We start from the raw sequence: 20,221 nt of genomic DNA on the forward strand, positions 1-20,221 counted from the left end.
GTGTGAACCAGGCTTAAGTATTCATCATCGGAAGCATGGGTAAAGTTGATTACTTTGTCGTCGAATTCTATGGAGGGAAGAGAACATTTTATCCTGGGGAAGCGATAAATGGCACGCTTCGTTTGAAGGTGAACAAGGAGTTGAAATTGCGAGGCATTCGGTTAGAGTTTCATGGCCTAGCTTCCATACATTGGTCAGAATCGGAAGGATCAGGCGAAAATAGTACGACAAGACATTACAGTAACAGCGAAACTTATATCGATACCTTGGCGACATTGTTTGGCAAAGGTTATTTAAGGCCTGGTTCACACTAGCGACATAACGACATAACGTCAAGGTCACGCAAATGCAAAAAACACCACAAGTTGATGTTTTATGTCATCAGTGTGAACAACATAACATAACGACATAGTTGGAACATAATGACATAAGCATAACGACATAAGGAAAGAATTGAACTTTTCTTTATGTCGGTATGTCCATGTCGTGTTATGTCGTTATGTCGCTAGTGTGAACCAGGCTTAATTACTGACGTAGACTTGCCTACAAGTCGAGTTCACAGCAGCGCGAACTGTAAATTTTAAATTATCTTTGTTGCCTAGACATTTCATCTGCCGAATTCTTTTTGTGCCTAGCAGCGATTGGCCTAGTTCGACAAATTCTCGCTCGACAACTGGAAATTCGCTTTTGAGTTTCATGAAACAGCTCAGGATGAAAGTGCAGATTTTTTCGCATGCATCAATACTAATTGGTTGCCTAGGCAACTTGATAAAATTTTGCGGGGGTTGGGAGGGGGGTTGTGGTGGGGGTGGGAAACTTGTAATGGGCTGGCAGCCTCCCCTCCCTTGAAGTCCGTTCCACACTGAGAGTTTGTTACCCGGCGCTTTTGTCGTGTTTCGCATCCGTGCAAGTAAGCGATGTATAAGACTTAAGTATTGATCATCAAAAGGATGGGTAAAGTTGATTACTTTGTCGTCGAATTCTATGGCGGGAAGAGAACATTTTATCCCGGAGAAGCGATAAACGGCACGCTTCGTTTGAAGGTGAACAAGGAGTTGAAATTGCGAGGCATTCGGTTAGAGTTTCATGGCAAAGCTTCCATACACTGGTCAGAATCGACAGGATCAGGCGAAAATAGGAGAACACGGCATTACAGTAACAGCGAAACTTATATCGACACTTTGGCGACATTGTTTGGCAAAGGTTAGTTTTCATGCTGTTTAACGTCTGGCAAAATGTCGTATTCTGCAACATGCAGGTGCAAGAGTTCAAAACGCCATTATCTTCATAAGTGTACTGACAGATATTAGCTAGAATTGTGTGTGATAATCTTCAATTATTTCTCTCATTCATGTTTTAAGCTTTTTGCATATCTGTTATCTATTTCAGCTGTCGAACTCCGTGAATTTTAGACTAAATACATAAGCCTAATTCTTTATGCAGTACGTGTTTGCCGTGGAGCAGTTTCTACAGCCTCAGTATACGAATTTTAAAATATCTTTGTTGCCTAGACATGACATATGCTGTGTTTTTCTGTGCCTAGCAGATATTTATCTATTTCGACCTTTCAGTGGAACTTGTCTTTTGAGTTTACTAGTGCAGATTTTTGGCGTGCTTTTATGTTGTTTGGCGACTGCATTTTGATCAAACAACCTAAGCTGTTAATATAATGGTTCATGTTTTTTTTTTTTTTTTTTTTTTTTGGGGGGGGGGGGGTGGGGTGGGGGAGGATGGGAGTGGTGTAGTAGAACTTTTAATGGGCTGACAACCTCTCTAGGGATAGCTCTAAGGAATGCACTCTTGGTCAATTTTTTTGCCTAAAAATGAACATTGCCAAAACAACTTAAAATTTTGCATGTAGGTTTGATAACATCCATGAAACCATGTCCTGGTTTTGTCGCTCGCTTTTGCATGATCTTTAGAAGTTTCTTTGTTGTACTGAAACAAAAAAACTCCATGTAAGACGCCAACGAGAAAAAACAATTTTTTTTGCACACGTTATTTCTTGGAAACAAAGCAAAAGGCCAGCAAAAATAAAAACAATACACCGTTTCACTTATCATGTAAACAAACCCGCATGTAAAATTGGAGTTTTTTTGGCAGAGTTCACAGAAAAATCAAAAATGCCCTTTTTCCACTGAGTCATTCAATTATTGTTTTATAACATAATTGCTGGTGGGTTCGTGCGAGAAAAAATTCTGGCGAAGCATTTGCTCACACTATCAGATCAGCGTGCACTAATGGATTATGGTGCACGCTTAGGACTATACTGAATTTGATTGCATGGCTTTGCTAGCTATGTTACATGAAATAATTCTTGTCTCCACCACAATGATAGGTCCTGGTCAGAGTGGCGATGATCCCGTTCTCCAACCCGGAGATTATTCTTATCCATTCCAGTTTCTTATCCCAAATCAAAATATGCCGACATCTGTTGAAGGAAGTCATGGCTACGTCCGCTACTGGTTGAAGGGCATTATTGATCGGCCATGGAGGTTTGACATCACTACTACAGCAGTGTTTACCATGTTAGAATATGTCGACATCAATACACTTCAGCTCTTGGTAAGTCTGTTATGAAAGTTGGGTCATAGTGTTGGTGTTGGATAATACTGTATTTTTTGGGTTATAAGGCACACTCGTTTATAAGGGCACCCCAAACTTGGCAACTTAATCATGCAATGTTCCCAAACTGAAAATTCTCTTAAAGGAGTAGGTGAAGGGTTTTAAGGAAGTTAAGAATTATAGTTCTCCTTAAATGCAATTTACAAGCATATATTTATTTATTTATTTATTTATTTATTTAAAAAAAGTAAAAAAAAGTAGCTTTGATCGATCCATGCCAGGCACCTCACATATTATAGTAGATAAATTACAGAATTTGCCTTCCAAGGGGTTTTGGCAACAGGCAACATTGCTCCAAAATAGCTAGAAAATATAGCAACAATCTTGTTCCAGAGCACCGTCACGGCTGACAGAAACTAGCACTGAAAGGGTGTATATGCCAATTAAAGAATGGTTGCGTGAAAGGGCAAAGAGAATCACTGCATTAGCATTATTTGTTTACATTCTTAATCATCTTAATTGTGCTGTGAAATCATCATGTGCGCAGGACTGCTGGTATATTGTTGGGGTGTCAGCAGCCACTGCTAAATAAGCATGACTTATGGACAATCCACCATGTGTACATGTACATTAATTTGAAAAAAATAACTTTCTATAAGATTATTATGTACTGTAGACTACATTAATTGCAATAATTATAATTAACTTACAAACGAATCAAAGGCCATAATTCTTTTTGCAAGTGAATGGTGTATTAAATACAAATTATAATCAACACTTGACCACTGCATTTATTTACAAGTCATAAAATTGTATAATTATATTTAAACTGTATTCCACATTATACAAATGATTGCGCGTTGTAGAATGTATGGTCGGGTTGCTCTAAACAGAAGACAAAATTAAAATTTATCAATAAAGGTCCATAAATTTTATCTTGCTTGCATGCAGTTGACTTAAAAGGTCAGTAAGCTTGGGGTCTGACAGACTGCATTGGGAATAAGAAACATGTACACATGCTGTAAGAATTATAATTATTGAATAATTTTGAGTAAATTATAAGATAAGGTGGGCAGAAGATCCCACTATAATTAAAGGAGAAAGCTTTAGCCATTAGGGGAGTAATGCTGGCAGGAGGAACAGTCACGTGTCTTTACTTATGAAAACCATTTACGTGACGGTGTGACATATTTACTATATCGTAGTTTTCAAGAGAATGTCAATGCTAACAAATGAGATTTAGATTTTTCTAGAATGTGGCTTTCAAAAACAAATCTGTCAGAGTGATTCATTGCTCCAGGGTGTTCATTAGGCATCGGAGATTGGAGAATTCTCCTTCTTCTTTGTAGAATTCTCCGGCTAAATTTCAAAGGCTAATCTACCTATTTTCTTATTAAGATGCGGAACCTTTAAAAATCATTCTCCGGTTACTTTACACTATTCTCAGGACTGCTATTATAATTCTTAATGAAAACCCTGTTGCTCCCTTTTACATTTTTTAAAATAGGAAATGTTAATCTTTACTTGCCATTAGTTGAAGAAAAAAAAACTTAGAAAATAAATATGGTAACTAATTAATATTTTTGCATTTGATTCCCGAGCAGCAACCCTGTCAGATGTCAGAGGATCGTGATGTTGGATGTCTTTGCTGTAAGTCTGGTCCACTCAGTGTCACTGTATATACTGACAGAGGTGGCTACTGTCCCGGCGAGGCAATCGGTGTCTCTGCAGTCATCAATAATCATTCAAAGAATGAAATTATTGGTCTGGAGATTCAACTTATTCAAGTTACCATATATATTGCCTCTTGTGGTAAGACTTCAACTTTATATAGCGGAGCATCATCATCAATATTATTTTTAATTAATTATTATCCGAATATTATTGCGGTTTTCAGTGAATTGCGAACTCTGAAATTTAAAATCCAACTAACGATTGCGTTTTTCGCTGCCCTCAATAATAATAAGATAAATGGATCGAAATCTACCAATCACAACTGACAGGTGTGACCTTTTGACACGGGTGAAGTGAACTTTTGTTTCCCAAGAGGTCCGCTAAGATGATTGACGGCAGCAAAAAACGTAAACCAGTGGTCGAGGATTGAAGTGCAGAGTTCGCATTTCACTGAAAACCGCAATATTTTAAATGCAAAATGTTTTATCTTTAGGAAAGCAGAAACATTGTGAGGACAGAGTGGCAACCATGCTTCAGGAAGGAGTGAAGCCTGGTGAAGAGAGTCGTATGCCAATGGTGGGATTTCCAGTCCCCTCTCTACCCCCCTCTATGTTGAGCTGCAGATGCATGAGGATGTCATACATGTTAAGGGTAATTCTTTTTTCGCTGATAATCAGGGCTGGCCAGGGTTTTGGGGTATATGGTATACAGGGGGATTTTAAAATGGGTATACAGCAATTTATGCTAAAATCAGGCCTTTAATGGGTATAAAGTATGCATGCTGGGTTTTTCCAAAATTTTGGTATTTTGCATGATTTTGAGGGGAAATTTTGGGTATTCTGTGTATGTGATTTTCAGGTCAGTATATTGGTATACCACTTACCCGCCAGTTGACCCTTGATAATTGCAATCAAGTAGCAGAAATGCTACTCCTAATTAGCGGCAAAAAGCATATACTGTATGGGAAAACTTTTAATTGTGTTGGGGGTAGTGCATTACCTAACACAAAGTGATTAAAACCAGAGTATAACAAATGTGTATTTGTTATTGAAAGGTCAGGGCCAGTTTGTACCCTGGCTTGGGTCCTGGTGTTGTGTTTGTGACTGGAAAGATACTTAAGATACCTGACAAAGCCCTTGGATGAAAAAAAGGGGGGGGGGGGGGGCGGGGTCACTTGTCTAAATTTAAAAATGCGCAGTGTTGCTGTTTTATCAAACAGTGCATCGCTGTCGGCAGTAAAATTGAAGGAAAATTACCTGTCCTTGTCAGAATTTAATTTTTTTCGTTTATCGCGATTTTATGGCAGGGCAGTAGTAGTCCAGTCCTTGAACTTTTTCTTCCACACGTCCTTTATAGGGGTTGAATTCAAACCCAGACACAAGAAGGGAGAGGCCAGGGAGATGCCAGGGTTCAACCCTTATAAAGGGCATGTGGAAGAGAAAGTTCAGGGACTGGAATAGGGCAAAAGCAATTTGCTTTTACAGGGCGCGACAAAAGTGCTGTCCGATAGCCCGGGGCTAGTGGAATTATCTGTCGGGCTAGCATATTCTGATCACGAGTTGCCCGATGGGCAAGCAACACCCAGGCAAGAAACATTGTTATTTTTTATGACAACCTTCAAAAATAAATGTGCATCAGACAAATTAGACTAGAGGGAAAAATTTGGGGCTCAAAAATGTGACTCACTGCATCCTTGGAGACAAAAACTCCTGGTTTTATAGTCGCCAACTTGAACGTGGCGACTATATTTCTCTCTGTTAAGATGAGTAACGGCCATTTTCTGAGGAATTGTGTCTTTCCAGAAAATTATATTGGAAGATCTTTGCTTCTAAAGCATTCACAATAAGAAAAGAAGTCATAGTTCTCCAATCCATGGTATTGCTTTGCCGTAAAGTACTCCATCACTTCGTAAAACTTGCAAATGGCTGACCGTTTTTGAAAACGCCCCAAAATGCATTGCAGGCATTGGATACGTCATGTATGCATACGAATTATGTCTCTTGAAATGTATCCTTCAGGATCCTTCATATTTGCAATCCTCTACATTAAGCTACAAAGTTAGTTGCCACAAAATCGTTATGTGTTTGTTTTAATTCTTGTGGTAAGATTATTTTCTTTTTCTTTTTGAATATTTATGTATTTATTGTCTCCAAACGAAGAACAATTTTAAATTTGCATATAATTAATTATGCAAATTACCTTCGGGCTAGCTTCTCAGAGCTTTGGGCTAGTAAGATAAAATAACAGCTTGCCCGAAGGGCAAGCTGCCTTTTTTATTTTTGTCTCACCCTGTTTTATGATCTTACAGGTACATACAGAGCATGTGACTACAGCCAACTCTAACTATTTATCTATATTTTTTTCATTAGCTGAAAGTGCGTGTGAAGGGCGCATTTAATTCAAATTTAAACATCCCAATCACTATTGGTTCAGTGCCGTACAGGCCACCTATGCAGCCACAGTACCCCCAGCCAGCGGCAGCTTCTTTTACTGGTCCACCTCCACCCCTAGCAGGATTTAGCGGACCACCTGGCTATCCGGGACCTTCTGCACAGTACGGCACTGATGGGGCACAGGCCTATCCCAACATGGGTGAGTAATCTTTGCCTAATTAAATATTTTTTTTCCTATGGAGAGGGAGTTGAAAGGGTAATGGAGTTCCCAGTGTTGTGGTCTGGTCTTGTTGTGAAATTATATTTGGGGTATCTGCAAAATTTCCTCATTCCTTGTAAACTACTTAATGCAGTCTGGTCGTCGTCCCCCACAAAGTGTTGTAAATTAAGTGCATGAAGCACTCACATTGCCCCACATGCATGGAAATGCGCTATATAAAAGCCGTTATTATTTATTATTAAAATAAAAACTGGAATTTGGGCAAACTTTCACTGGGAAAATGGGACTGGGAATCGTAAACAAGAAACAATGGAACTGGGAGTGGGAATGAGATTTGAGAAAATTTGGAAAACAATAGGCTGGGAAAATGTGATTGATACTCCCATCCATGGGGTAGTAGAAATACTCCTAGTAGCTTTATGCTATGAAAACTGGGATAATCTCAGTCTGTAGGGACACTTTTGGCCAGTCGTTCTTGTGTAACAGAGCTTGTTTGTCTATTTTTGTCTGTAGCTCCGCCATCTTATGCCGAGTGTGTTAGAGGAGGCGCCACCATAACTAATGAAGGTGATTCTGGAAAAGCCTTGGGCGACAGTTCATTTACACCAATGTACCCGTTTGTTAATAACTACCAGTTTCCTTCTGCTCCACCGGCCGCATTTCAACAGGATCCAGCATATAAATAAACTTTTAAGATGTACTTTGCTAAGTGCCCAGGAGTGACGCCTTTTGCACAGTAACGCGAGTCTACATCATAATATTAATAATAATAATAATAATAATAATAATAATAATAATAATAATAATAATAATAATAATAGTTAATTCAAACTCTTTTGCAGTTAAAAACATGTAGAAACAAATGTAGAAACAAATGCTGTACTTTATATAAGTGTGGTTTTAGATGTGGCTAGGCCATCTTATTTGTGATGAAACTTGGCCATCGTTTCACGCTCTCAACCTAATCCTGAAGAGAGACTCTCTCCCGGGTGTAATATTGTAGAACCTTCGAATGAGGTGTATTAATTAAGTTGTATATTTATCATCTAGCAGTCAGTCGTATTACCTTATTATAGGAATATAACGAAACATTTTAACAACGCGAACAAAATTTACGCGTAATAAAATTAACGCGAATTTAAGAAAAGTTCTGGTTAAATCCTTATAGTAAAAAAGTTAACGTCAATAAAATTAACGCGAATTTTTGAAATTCGCGTTAATAACATGTATCGTTAATTTCCTATTATAAGGTAGATTGAGTATCTAATTACTAATAATACTAAAATTTATAAGTTATTGCATAGCGATAATATTATAGGCTGCTGACCCTTAAGACTTGTTCCATTCGATCGTTTTTGATTCATTGGGACAAAACGCTACGGGTACGGGTCTAAATAGACACGAACTCGGCGAGACGAGAAGTAAAAAGATCCCAGATAGTGCTCGCTCCTCGCGGTCTGTTTATTTGTTTGTTTGTATGTTTGTTTTTACAAATCTATCGAACTAGAAAATGCCAAGTAGTTTAATAGAGAAGTCCCCGAGGGATTCCCATATAAATGAGACGGAGATGCTCGGGGGTTTTAGGTTGTCTCGATGATGACATTTTTAAACTCACATTGGTTTTTTACAAGAGCAATAATTTTAGGGTTTGAGAATCTAGTCTCTAGCGATCTCAAATTTTGCTGAAAACTGCAGTAGACTCCTTTTTTACCAAACGTTGGGCAAAGTCTTCGTGGATCTTAGCCGTCGAGTCTCCACAGTCAACAAATTAAATTCGGAAGGTCAACGTTAACGTACATCCCCTTTTATCAAGGACTCCGTGAGGATTTTGATTGGTATAAAGCAATCAGTCCGTTATTAAAAGAGTCTTCACCGACTATAATTGTAAAATGAACTTTATCGCTTATGTATATTAGTACTTTCATAATAGTTGTATTAGCGTTTTTAAAAATGTTTATTTAGTATTCTAGCAAGCGCAACGTGTTTGTTAAACGAGGGAAGTGCTATAATTTATTTAGTTCAGAAAATTTCCTCTCATTACGACAGCTGGGGAAAGTGTTAAAATATTTGAATGGACACTAACTGCATTTACTTAGTATTTATATGAATGGTTGTCCTTTATTTGACTACCTTTGGAGTTCATCTAATGGATAAACATAAAATAGTAAAATAAAATTATTGCGTAACTTGTTTTTAGTTGCGTTTATTGAATAAAAGCACAGGAATAGTGCGATGCTTTTTTTCGACAATATGCAATGTCATCTGCAGATGTGGGCCTTAAATATTTGTTTAATTGTTTTGTTTAATTTTCATTGATTATTACAACATTTCAAGTCTCCCTTCCATTTCTAACATCCCATAACTACAGTAGAACCCCGGTATCTCGAACTCTGAAGGGAAACGAAAAACAGTTCGAGTTAGCGGGGTTTCCATCCTCGGAGACCCAGGGGCAGTTAGTGGGGCGAAACGAAGGAATAAACCGGGCAGAAATCGTAGCGACGAAAGTTTTCAAGAACGGCACCGTTCTTGAAAACTTTCGTCGCTACGATTTCTGCCCGGTTTATTCCTTCGTTTCGCCCCACTAACTGCTGCTGGGTCTCCGAGGATGCGGGGTTTCGAGTTATCGGGGTCTATTGAATATTTTATTTGCCAAGTTAATAATTGATACTTAACTGATTTTTCAACACTTCAGTATACAGTACAGTGCAAATTAAACTCTTAAGAAATTCTAACAAGATCATAAATTTTTATGATAAGAGTGGTTAATAAATACGGGATGTGTTCGTTCGGCTCTAACGGGCACTAAGCTGTGGATCCGCCTTTTTCTCAAATTTGTTTACATCGACATAAATATCTTGCAAACAAATCTTCATAGTTACTCACTGTTAGTAGCAGGTAGTAGTAATATAACTAATGATTGGGGCCCTCCAACTATGTTTTCTTTGAACTGAGCTTTTTGTTTACGTATATGGCTGACAATACTAATTTTACTAATTAAGAGGAAGAATAATACAATTTAAATGCATTCAAAGAAGCTCTTTGTTATTCATTTGGCTACTGATTTCAAGTATTCTCGGCTAGGCTTGTATGTTAAAAAAAAAAAACAACCCGGCTTCCACAGATAGAGCGATTTTCAGTTTTCCTTGATATGATTACACATGGATAAAAACAACACAGAAAACGGAATAGGAAGTAGCAAATTGATTGGCTTAGCGAACGGAGGCGAACGCATCGGTTTTATTGGTTTGGCGAACACGCAAACCGTACCGAAGCGTAAAGATTGCGTGTTGTTATTTCCTTTGAATTGACGTCGCCCCCTTTCGGCATTCTGATTCGGTAAATTGAACTAAACCCTCTCCTTAATTATAAGGGATACTTTAAACGGGAAAACACACAAAGCTTGGTTTGATTGTAACAAGGACGCATGAAACGAATCGTAAACACTCAGAATAAACAGTTTTTCAAGGTCATACAAAAATCGCCCTAATTTGATCACAATTAAAGTTCTCTACTAATGTTCTGGCTGAAAGCAATAGCCGCAGGATATTATTATAACGCCTTGGTATCTTAGGGTGCGTTTCTTTGGGAAAATCCAAAACTGGATCATTGATCTCAGATCACACGGATACTTTGCTCCCAAAGAAACGAAGAATCCGAAAACGGATTTTTTGCCATGACAACCCCGTAAACACATTTCGCACAGAACATAAAATATCAGCACAAATTTATTTTTCGTCGAATGTATCCTAACTAAAATAATTTAAGCATACAAAATCTTTTACAAAAACCACACGTCGAAGTAGATCTTCTTTAAGCGAGAAAGCATCTGAGAGCGAAGAATGATTGCGAAATGATCAGTGCAAATTTTACTCGTGACAATTTCAAAAGGATTCCGTAGGCACACAGTGGCTGTTCTAGAAAACCTGTTTCCCGTTTAAAATGATACTACATACCTATCTGAAGCTACCGTTTCCTCTTATCGTGAAATATTTTTGTATTTTGATCGAAATAACCGCCTAAAACTTTCCGTATGGCAGTGTTTACAAAGAGCGAACCTGTATTTTCACAGCAAAGACCGCTGGGCCAAGGTACTTTTTTCGAATCCTTTCCCAAAGAAACGCACGGATCATGAATCCTAAAAATCCGGATTCAGATATGATCTGATGTATCCACTCGAAGTGTGGATTCTTCAGATCATTGAGCCAAGATTAATCCATTTTCGGATATAGGTAAAGAAACGCAAAATCCGTTTTTGGATCAAGAATCCGGATTTGGATTTTTCCCAAAGAAACGCACCCTTATTTTATCGTCTGTTACTTTGGTGACGACGATACCAACATATGATTAGATTGATTGAGGAAAGTGAATCTTGCAAAACGTGACGTAAATTAATGCCAGTATTGATTCGATTATACCGGGAAGCCATAACAGTACAGCTTTCCAAGAGTGTGCCATCCCTGTTCATATATGCCCACTGTGTCACCAAACGTCAGCTGACTGACGGGTAATGATGACTTGTCTGTGAGATAACCGCTGTCTTCTCGTATTACATTGTCGTTCATGTCGCAGTTGCAAACAAAACTGGATGAAGCACATGAGTTGGTCATCCCGCATGCACATTTGCCACTTCCAGGAGTTGCTCCTCCCCAATAATTCATTCGTGTACCATCACGTGACACCCACCAACCATTTTTAAGCACTGATTTTATACATTCATATTTAATGAACTGCTCGCACTGGCCTGACACAACAACGAGGCTTTCTAGCTGCAGGAAACTGGCACCTTGATAATTGATGTCACGTGAATAACATCCTGGAGGATCACAACCCTGGACAGATGTCCTGTCCTCGCTGTCGTGGCTGATGACTGTCACGCCAACTCCGTTCTTGGCTGTCATGTTGCAGTAGACAGTAAACGGTGTCACGCCAGTTTGATAACCGGGAGAGATGACATAAAAGCCGCTCGGAGCTGAAGAGTTCAAAGCTTTCCAATCACTACATGTTGCTAAGTAAACAAGCAGAAACAATAATTTTTTTTCAATTCGGTACAAAACAAATTTATGACCGTCGCCGCTTTGATAGACTGCGAAACAGTCTACGTCACGAAATGTCAAATATAACATTAATACAATTTGGCGACACACTTAACATCTTACCTCTCCTTTACCCTAGCCTTCCCCTTCTACCCCAGTTCAAATATAAATCAAAGATCTCTTCAAGATACCGACTATTTTGCATGAGGTATGAGTAGGGGAAATGATAATATTGAAAGCGAATTGAGAGGCATAAATCAAAAGGTTAAAACCGATCTTAAAGTTTGACAGCCACTTTGCTCCAAAAGAACGGTTATGAGTTGATTTTTTTTTTTCATGTTTATTAGCTGGCTAGGAATTTTCGCTTGTCAAATTCCTGCTTAGCCATAAACCAAACGTCTGCCATTATCGTCTCGCGTCTTACCTTTGTCTATTTATTTACATTTCATCAGAGCCACTGCGATACAGTTAAAAAAACGTTTCCGTTGGTAGACATCATCCTTTTATAAGCGACGAGCAAAAGCCAGTATAGCAATAAAATAAAACGGAAAAATGACAGTGTTTCCGTGATTATCGGCTGGCTGCAAATTTCTGCTCAGACTGAAGAATTTATAAATAGACTTTAATATGAAAGCTTCCTACGTAGATGTTCTTTTGGATTGCGTGTCACTACAATTTCTGTGTCACTACATTATGTAACAATAGAAAATCGCATTGGCCAATATGCTCAGTCTGACAATAAAGATTCGCAGCAGCTTTTCAGTATGATAAAACTAAGCGATTCAATCGGTGAATGACAGAGATCTTTAAAAAAAATTAAACCTACCTTTATTTAATTTGCAATAGGCTAGATGACGAACGAAGCGTGAAAATGAAAAAATTATAGACTGCATGTAGTCTCGACACGGACAGGCCATCGAAATTGCCTGCCTTGTTCCTTTTTTCTTTTGTTGAGGCCATCGAGAAATTGCTTTCCATAGATAACAAACGCATCAAATAGAAAAAAAAAACAGAACACAAACAGCAAAAGGTAGGTGAACTATATTTATCTCGCTTTCAATAGATAACACTTTGGAATGGGAAGTGCTGACGCACACCTATTGAGTGACGTTTTTTATCACCCACAGCGAAAAGTATTCCCTTGAGAAATTAAAACAATCCCTAGAGAGTTCACAAAAATTCGGTAAGAGAGTGAATTCATTGTCCACTAGGCTTACTATTTCACTTCAACAAACAAACTAGTCGAAAAAATGATGGTAGAAAGCGTGCCAACTCACTTATTAACTGATTACAAGTGGCACCTTTCCAATAGCCTGCGCAGGCGCAGAATGGCTCATCACTGTTCAAGGTATAACATGTACCACCGTTCAGACAGGGGGAGGCCTGGCACTAGAAAAAATGAAAACATGGCGCATGAGTCGCGAGGAGATTTTGTCTATAAGCTGTTATATCAGTCGAATTGCTGTTATAAAGAAAAGTTTTTTTTTCAAAATTGTTTCTTTAGCTTGAAGCGCAAATGGATAAAACTGTTTGTTTCTGTTCTGAAACAACAACATTTGAGCTTTATTTGCATGACCATAAAACATTACAGTATTGCAAAAGTATAAGATAATGGCTGCGGTCACATCTAGACTGCTAACTGTAGTTAAGACGGCGTTAACTATAGTTAGCTAATGTAACCGCTTCTCTGTTCTATCTCAGACGAATTGCTAAGATAAAGAAAATTGTTTCTCAACTTTTTTCTTAGTTTGAAGCGCAAATAGGGAAACAGTTTGCTCGTTGTTATGTTCGTTTTTTTTTGTTTGGGGGGGGGGGGGAGTTCCATCTGCAACTGAGAGTCTGCTTGTATGAAGTAAAGTTGTCCCTGGCAGTCTGATAGGAGATTACCCTCTCTCACGAGTCATCTTTTACCAGGCGTGTATAAGTCCCTGACAACCGAGCCTTCTCGTCACCAGAGCTGCTGTCCATCTAAGGCGGCGAAGCATGTGCACGAGTAACAAGTGGCTCTGGGGACACATGATTTGATTGGATAGATTTTAGCAAAAGAAACAGTCAATTAAATTAATCGTTTCTAAATTCCCTTTGTTATACGAGATTTTTAGACGATTGATTTGATAAGCTAGATTTAAAACTCCCTTTGTTAAAATCTCTTAAATCAAATCATGTGTCCCCAAGCCACTTGTTTCTAGTGCACAGGCTTCGCATTAGAGGAAAAAGCGGCTCTGGAGACGAGAATGGTTTCACCCATGCTTTGAACTCTGTATTTGTGTAAGAATTCCATTAACAAGCTAAAAAATTTTATCAACGGTAAACTTACTAACCTTTCCTGCACGAAATTTCCATTCCTTTTCTCTTTGTTTTCTTTCTGATTATTTTTCCGTCCAGTACTTCGCAGGGGTAATGCTTGGAGGAGGTCTGGGGACCAAGATTAAAACTGTCGCACAGTCTACTTAGGATGCATTTCATTTGACATTACTGATCGCTTGCTACGTGAACAGATGATATGACACGCCCCTCAAGCACGTGATCAGGGACCAACTTGCTGAAACGGATTAACGGTGGATAGCCAGAACAGGTGTCGGCTGAAAGATAATGAGATGAAAAGGTTAAAGCAGTTAGACTTGATGTTAGGGCTTTCCACAAGTTGCTCGGCAAATTTTTGGCAACTTTTCATGTTTCGAGCAACTTTTTCCCCTTCGAGCAACTTGTTCCCTCTTGAGCAATTTCCAGACCGAAGATCTCCGAAGATTATCCGAATGTTGTTCAAAGGCCTTACGAACGTTTCCGAGATTTACGAAGTTTGGCGAAGATTTTCGAGAAACTCCTGAAAACGTACAAAAACTCCTCAGCAAACACTACAAAAACTCCTCAGCAAACATGACGTCATTATTTTACAAATTTTCTCTTTGATATGTTATTTAGATACTTCTTTTGCTGTAAAATTGCATAAAACTGCTTTTATTTGTTTAGAAATCTAACCCTCAAAGGGAAATTAACATAATTATATTCAAAGAAATTATCTTGATTAGTAGCGCCGTTGTGGATTTTTGGAGCAACTTTCGAGCAACTTTTTGAGAAATCACGGGCAACTTTTTGGGAAACCTTTAGCAACTTTTGGAAAGCCCTACTTGTTGTAATGATAATGATAATAATAATAATAATAATAATAATAATAATAATAATAATAATAATTTTAAAAATTTTAAGCAATAACTTTATTTCACAATAATCATTAAAAAAATGTACACACATCGATAAAAAGGTACAGAATTAAAAATCAGCTGTTAAAAAAGTCAATAAAATGTCTTTGCAATTATAATAATAATAATAATAATAATAATAATAATAATAAATAATAATAATAATGATAATAATAATAATAATAATAATAATAGTAATAATAATAATAATAATAATAATAATAATAATAATAATAATAATAAGTTTAAACGTTCCCGTCTTTGGCTACACCAGCATAATTGGTTGCCATGGTAACGTCAATAGAGGTCAAAATATATTTTTCAACCTATCAAGGCTAATTTAAAATACTGAGAAACTACTCGGTAAAAGTTTTTTTCTATTTCCGTGTAATTAGAATAAAGAGCTTTTCTAAAACTTTTGAAAGAAAATCTGTCGGTAGACTTCAGACTTATGTAATTTTGCAAAACTTTAAGGTGGCTCTGAACCCTACTGTCGACAGATTTGTTTTTAAGAATACATAAAACATATTCCGTTTGCCAATGAAGCAAAAATTTATCAATAGAAAAAGCTTTCACAGAGTAATTTTGTATTTTACAATCTGTTCATGTTGCCATGGATTTGAATTTTGACGTCATTTGGATCCAGTTTTGTCTCCTGATAAAAGCTTCTCTGGTTTACAGTAAACGTTTTTCAGCCGCATCATCGGGCTAGCTGTAGTAGAATGCCAGATGGGAAATTCTAAAAAAGTAATAAGAGAATTGCGCTATGGCATATACCATCTCTTGCCGCCGTTGCTCCGCCATCTACATCGGCGAGACAGGCTGGACATTAAGTGAACGCTTCGGTGAGCATCTCCGCAGCATCGAGAAGAACCTGCCGGGATTTCCTGTCGCAGAGCATTTTAATGCAAACGGACACGCCCTGCAAGACGCACAAGTCCGGGGCGTCATGCCCTGTGGCGGAAATAAACTCCGCAAACGCCAGGAAATGCGCCTTATTTTCCAGCTGGGCACCAGTCAGCCACATGGTCTGAATTCAGATTTTCGTTATCTTTAGGGTGTCGTGCGCTCTTATTGCGCGCGCGCCTTTGAACTCAAATTTGTTTTCATGGCGCAAGCGAGCGTTTTTTAACCGAAATCCTGACTTTCCACTGATGAAGGGCTAAGCCCGAAACGTCTGGAACTTTAAATTTTTTAGGCACTTAAAACTCATTAAGTGAGAATTTTATACGTATATTTTTGTACTTTTACAAGTGCCACGCAGCACAAGGAAATTTATTTTTCCTTTTACATTGATTATTTAATAGTAAAGTTAACTTTACTCGGAAGACGGCTGTATTTCTATTCATGTTCGTAACTTTTTCACTTAGATCTAAATATATCAAATAAAAACTTCGGTGTGCGAAATTAATAAGTAGTTTACCTTTTGACCTTGGAAATTATATTTTGTATGAGAGAACTCGGAAATAACAAGCATCGTATGAAAGAAAACAGGATTAAAGATTAACAACTTTTTAATTGCAATTTTCTGAACCTTTCTTTTAGATCTCTTTAGATGAAAATTCCTCCTGGATAATCAATAATAAAATGGAAGTTCGCCATGTTCGTTGTGCAACGAGAGGACTTTTAGTTGAAAGAGAGAGAAAAACAAAACAACAAGAATGTATCAGCAAAAATGTATCCTGTAGGCAGCAATCCGATGTAGGGTGAAAACAATGCAATGTTAACCTGAGTTAAGGCTTAAAAATAACTACCATAGAATGTTTCAATTATTTTGAAAATCGGACATTTCATTGCATATTCTTTCTTCTTTTGAGTGCTAAGTTTAAAAAAATTATATCGAGCGCTTTTTATTTTTTGATCATTTTAATAACCGAAGGCCCTTTTTCGACAAAAGAGCGAAATAACACTTCATACCAGGTCATAGTCAAGCCGATGTTTCAAGAAATCAAAAGAAACGATTTCTCTGATATTTACGCCCGAGGTAATTAGATAGTACAGTGTTTCTTGATCGGGCCTTGTGAACGTTTTCTCGATAATGTTTTAAGACTGCTTTGTTTTCGTTGTATTTTAGTACATCAAAACTTCATCTGACATTTTCTCGAAAACGCCCTCATAGAAATTCTCCAAATTTCACGGACCTTGAGAAAACTATGTCAAGTCCCAGATATAGGAGCCATTTTTCAAAATATTCTCTATACTACAAGAAAATCGGTCTCGTGTAAAATGGGCGGTGACGTCATTATGTTGCTATGGTTACTCCGATTCGATGAAACTTTTCTCATGTGAAACTTTCATCTTTGTGTAGTACAGCTGAACTGATCGATTTTCAGTCGGATTGTTTACGGTGGCATACAAGTTGCTCAAAGTTGAAAGGTATCGTCACTCAAAAATCCGATTGAGCCACGTTAAATCCGAATTGCACTCACATTTATACGATTGACAATGCAAATCATGCAAATCGTGCCACTCTGACGGCTAAAAATATTAGCTTTTTGTCCTGAATACCCTAAATGAGACCAAGAATCCACATCCACATCTACATCCCTAAGCGAGACAACGAGCATCCCCGTTCCTTTCATATTTGAGACCCACTCTAAGGGCGTAAAAGGCTATTCAATTATTTTGAAATAACATTCGTTAAAGGGCTATTATTCTAGTGCTTATTTAGCTGTCTAGTCCTTAGCGATCCCAAATTTTACTGAAAACTGCAAAAGACCCCCTCATTACCAAACGTAAGTTTACGCAGTCTTTCTAGATCTAGCTTTCGAGTCCCTGCAGTCAACAAATTAAATTTGCGAGGTCATAATGTTTGTAAATGATGTCTGCAGGCATAATTTATTTCCTTTGATCACAGGCTTTGTGTGCGTTTTGATTGGTGTAAAGCATTCGTTGTTAAAAGAGTCTTCACCGACTATAATTGTGAAATACACTTTATCTCTACGTAAATTAGACAAATTAGCACTTTCTTTTTAACTCAACATATCGCAATATTATTGCGCACAATATGTTGCACACGTTTGGCCACTCTGTTGCAACAGGATATTACTAAAACGGGGAATGGGGAATGGAATGATTCAGGGAATGGGAAATTGAAATGGGAAACTTTTTAAAATTTAAAAAAATTCCCAATTCTAAATCAAAAATTGAACTTCCTCGTCGTCGTGGGATGAAAATTACGCATTATTTTTAAGGTTTATAGACAGGAAAAATTAAAATATTTTTTGCAGTTTAGTAGACGTTGATCTTCTTTTTCCCCACCTAATAGGCTGCAACATCGTTTATAGTCTATTTGCATCACGTCGCGATGTTATTTCGTCAAACTGGACAAAACAAACAAGGAAGCAGTAAATATGAAACCTTAAAGGTCGATCTCGCCCCAGGAGAATTACGAGTAGTATTTTGATCGAGGGAGGCCTTATGCGTCCAATGGCGCGAAATGGACCGATTATTTAGATCGAGGATTTCGTCAGTTTATCAAAGACCGACTGCACTAGGCCTTGCACATGCCGACTTTCACGCCTCGCTCGAGACAGAGAAAAGGACAAAGCTGAGTTCAACGTAACTGGACTAACTGATAGAACGAAAATGGAAGGGCCGGAAAGCTATTGATTTCGTGATGGACACGGGTATTTCCAAACCGGGTGGGGGACTCCCATATGAAAGGGGCGGGGATGCTCGTCGGAAATTTTAAAAAGGATCCTTAGAAGAGACCAATCTGGGCGTGGCTGAAGCTTTTGGTGACCCCTACAAGATAACAAAATACTGGAAAAAAAAGAATTTAAAATTGTATATTTCTTTGTATGGAACACTGAACGAGACCTTGACGGCTAAAATTATAGGCGTTTTACCCGGAATACCCTAAGTGAGACCAAATATCAAAAATTTACACCACTGAGCGAGACGACGAACGTCCCCGTCCCTTTCATATGGGAGTGCCCCCCCCCCCCCCCCCTCAGTCCCCGGATTTTCAATTGGTCACCCATCCAAGTATCAACCCCGCCGAACAGGGCTCGACTTCGGCGATCGGACAAAAACATGTGCCTTCCTTGTGGTATCATTCCCAGATGTGACAAATGGCGAAGAGTCGTGCAAATAACGAAAACGAGATGTTTTAAATGGTTCTTTGAACAACCTGGCACTATATTTGCTAAAACTGGACTTAACTTAATTAGCCGATTTACGCACTGGAAACGGAGGCGAAACACTCAGCCATATTTTCAAAAGTTTGACAGCACTACACGGACGAGGGGCTTGGAAACTAGGCGGACTTTGAACTCGACATGATAATCCAATATCTGCTGCAGATATTGGGTTATCATGTCAAGTTCACATGCTACTGTATATTGACTGAATGCTCTCGACCAATCACATCTTTCAAAGTAATTCTAATGTATAATAATGTTATATATCATGCGTTGCAACCATCACAATATCTTGCGTTGCTAATAGGTCCAAATAGTCTGTCTGAAAATAAGCCTTAGGATAAATAGGGATATTACTCGGGATATTATAGATCGTCTTCACCAAAATAACAAAGATCGTTTGTCTTGCATTGAACATCAACAAATTCAGACATTTTAGAGTAGATTGAAAGAAAAACACTGCCCACATTTAAACTCTGCAGTGTTCATTGCAATCAAGTTATAGTGAAAAAAATATTCAGAAAATTACGGAACTTAGTGTAGGTTCGCCCCGAATTGGTGCACGCAAGTGGATATCAATATAGCGTCCAGAAAGGTCTACTAGAAGAAAACCGGATTTCGCTAACAATGACACGAGTTTTCACTTTGGAATGACTTCGTAATCGTTTAGAAGTATTAAAATGGTAAAAATATTGGTTTCTGTAGCACTTCAGATCACGTTCAATAAGGCTGTCTGAAATTTCAAAACGCTTTATCTCCAGAAGAAAGCACTCTACTGTGAGAAAATCTTCCTTGTAACCAGTGACACTAATGTCAAGAACATGCTAAAAGAACATTTAGAATTTTGATGACATTACGTGAATACGATCTATTAACCATCTTTGTATTTATATATTATGTCAGCTGTTATTTTGGTGTCAACGATACCAACATTCGAGTAGATTGATTAAAGAAAAGGTACAAAACGTGACGTTAATTAATGGTAATTAGT

At 38.0% G+C, this 20,221-nt stretch overlaps 1 protein-coding gene and 1 pseudogene across 3 annotated transcripts; one reads left to right on the forward strand and one right to left on the reverse strand.

Moving 5' to 3' along the window:
- Positions 1–2: 2 nt before the first annotated feature.
- On the forward strand, positions 3–9,101 carry LOC144647775 (arrestin domain-containing protein 3-like). 3 transcript variants are annotated; one of them, XM_078507467.1, is made up of 7 exons: positions 3–288; positions 2,339–2,565; positions 4,170–4,377; positions 4,733–4,890; positions 6,609–6,831; positions 7,366–7,597; positions 7,709–9,101. In XM_078507467.1, exons 1-6 carry the CDS (start codon positions 36–38, stop codon positions 7,536–7,538), a joined length of 1,242 nt encoding a protein of 413 aa, XP_078363593.1. In that variant the 5' UTR covers positions 3–35; the 3' UTR covers positions 7,539–7,597; positions 7,709–9,101. The 3 variants fall into 3 exon arrangements, with proteins under 3 accessions (XP_078363593.1, XP_078363592.1, XP_078363591.1); XM_078507466.1 differs by lacking the exon at positions 3–288 and adding an exon at positions 862–1,203 and having other exon boundaries at positions 7,366–7,603; positions 7,715–9,101; XM_078507465.1 differs by lacking the exon at positions 3–288 and adding an exon at positions 862–1,203.
- Positions 9,102–11,183: 2,082 nt separating this feature from the next.
- On the reverse strand, positions 11,184–17,667 carry LOC144648027 (contactin-associated protein-like 4; annotated as a pseudogene).
- Positions 17,668–20,221: the final 2,554 nt, after the last annotated feature.

This window comes from Oculina patagonica, chromosome 4, assembly GCF_052425735.1.
Source record: "Oculina patagonica isolate OP01 chromosome 4, crgOcupat, whole genome shotgun sequence".
Classification (NCBI taxonomy): Eukaryota; Metazoa; Cnidaria; class Anthozoa; order Scleractinia; family Oculinidae; genus Oculina; species Oculina patagonica.